The 2151-nt window shown below is 43.2% G+C and overlaps 1 protein-coding gene across 1 annotated transcript; it reads left to right on the plus strand.

The window, feature by feature from the left end:
* The first annotated feature begins 1120 nt into the window (after positions 1-1120).
* On the plus strand, positions 1121-1410 carry LOC130870308 (centromere protein X-like). Its single transcript, XM_057762976.1, has one exon. The coding sequence runs from the start codon at positions 1128-1130 to the stop codon at positions 1362-1364; it is 237 nt and encodes a 78-aa protein (XP_057618959.1). The 5' UTR covers positions 1121-1127; the 3' UTR covers positions 1365-1410.
* Positions 1411-2151: the final 741 nt, after the last annotated feature.

Raw genomic sequence — 2151 nt, forward strand, 5'->3', positions numbered from 1 at the left:
AACTACAGGCTTCTACTACTACACTGGGTTTAATATGGTACTGTGTATAGAATTATAGCTTCGTGTGTAGTAAGCAAGTACTCTATCAACCAAGTTACAATTCCGTGTTTAATTTTTTTGAAATATATTAAACTCCAGGTAAGTTAGATTCTCTCTGACAGTAGGTATACTCATTGGGTAGTCATTTGAGCTACCCAAGCAGGTAACTCAAATAATCTGTCGAAATTTGGTGATTACCATTCAATAGAAATTCTTTGAGGGTGAATTGTTTCATTAGAATATATACCTTTCTCTCTTGTTGCTCTTTTTGCCTCCATTGTAGCTTGCAATGTTCATGTGCCGATGGATAATTCACTTCATAGAGTAGCGGGAACCTAAGTTCAAGGTATAGAATTTCCTTCCTCAGCTGGAGAATTTTATAAATGATTTCTGTCTCATGCCACACCTCTTCCAAACCAAAGCCTGCTGTGAACATGTGGCAACAGCACAGGAAGATTATTTTTATTATTTCCATTAGTTCCATTTCATAACAGTGATGTAAAAGCCAAGCACAATGGTTTCTCATTGATGTCTACAGTACTTATGAATCACTTTCCTTTTGGCCTGGGGCCTTACAATAGCCACCTGAGCATGGTCTGCGATAACCACTAAGAAATACGCTGCTTAGAAGACTGCCATGCTAAATAACTGTCTTTTTCTACTTAGCAGTGATGTGGCTTTGTGGGAGATGGACGTAATGCCAAACCCTCTTTTCTTTTTTTCTTTTTCTTTTTTTTTTTCTCGGAGAGATGGTGTTGATTTATTGATGTTGCTTTGTAAGAACAAATTTACAGCGCAGGGAAGCATCCTGGTCCGGTGGTTAAAAGCCACACAGCAGCTCTGATGGAGGGGGGGCAAGAAGGCAGCACCGCCAGCCGCCTTTGTTTATAATGAATGGGGGTGGTTGGGGTGGGTGGCTGTGGGAAGGCTGCCCACCTTCCCTGCACCTGTCTCACACAGACCCCCAGAGGCGATAGCTAGGGAGGGTAACAGCTCCTGGTGTCCTCCCGTTCTCTGGAACCTGGAGAACTGGGGAACAGGGTTGGGGTGTGAGCGGGTTCCAGAGAGCACGCACTGAGACTGTGGCCATGGAGGAAATGAGCGGCTTCCCGAAGGAGCTGGTGAGCAGAGTACTGCACCTGCACTTCAGGGATTGCAAGACAAAAGTCAGTGGGGACGTGCTGCAGCTCATGGCGGAGTTCTTGAAGATCTTCGTGGTAGAAGCCGCTGTCCGTGGGGTGCAGCAGGCCCAGGCAGAGGACCTAGACATCGTGGATGTGGATCAGCTGGAGAAGGTGCTCCCTCAGCTGCTCCTGGACTTCTAGAGGTTGGCCTGTGGCCTGCAGAGTCTAGGACGAAGTCCCGTCAGCATTGACAAACCCTCTTTTCTAAAGTAAAGCAACGTTCAGCATCCTGTGATTGTTGGTTCCTTTCAAGAGCTTCTGATCAGCGAGTGTCCTGGTTATCACTGCTATTTAAACAGGAGAAGGAAGCCAGTGATATTTTTATTCTCTTGCTATGGGTCAGAATGTAACTCTGAAGAAAGTGGATTTGAAAGATTTTGTGGACATTTTTGTGCTTGTTTACTGAGGTTTCTGTAACTTAACATAGGACTACGCTTGGGATTTTGAAGAGTTTGTCAGGATTCATGGATTACCCCATGGCAGATTGCTTTCAAGAGGCCACTGTGATTTAGCCCTCTAGGTGATAGTTACTGTCATTCAGAAGCACACAGTGTTCCTGGCTCTAAGCTGCACTCAAGCCTCTGATTAGCTGTCCCGTACATACTTATTCAAAATTGAAGGTTGGAGCAAACATCTATTAATAGAAATCAACTCAAAGTTGCATCTTGTGACAATGGTGTGGAATTTCATCTGTGAAATTATCTTACCACTAATTATCCCTTCCAGTAGGGAAATGTGGAGAAAAAGGAGAAGGCAATTAAATATGTATGTCAGGAATATGGCGCTATGAATAATTTCAGCTTTTTTCCCTTTTGCTTAGAAGAGCTTGTTAGTTGTAAGTGTTCTTTTGATATTGTAATAAAAGTAAACATGAACCTTTCATGAGATTGCCTTTTAATATACAAGTATTTTCTCTATAGATGTCAGT

The sequence above is a fragment of the Chionomys nivalis genome, chromosome 2, assembly GCF_950005125.1.
Source record: "Chionomys nivalis chromosome 2, mChiNiv1.1, whole genome shotgun sequence".
Classification (NCBI taxonomy): Eukaryota; Metazoa; Chordata; class Mammalia; order Rodentia; family Cricetidae; genus Chionomys; species Chionomys nivalis.

Excerpts from the sequence above, each read along its gene's own strand:
- LOC130870308 (XM_057762976.1), top strand. The coding sequence starts at position 1,128 with ATGGAGGAAATGAGCGGCTTCCCGAAGGAGCTGGTGAGCAGAGTACTG.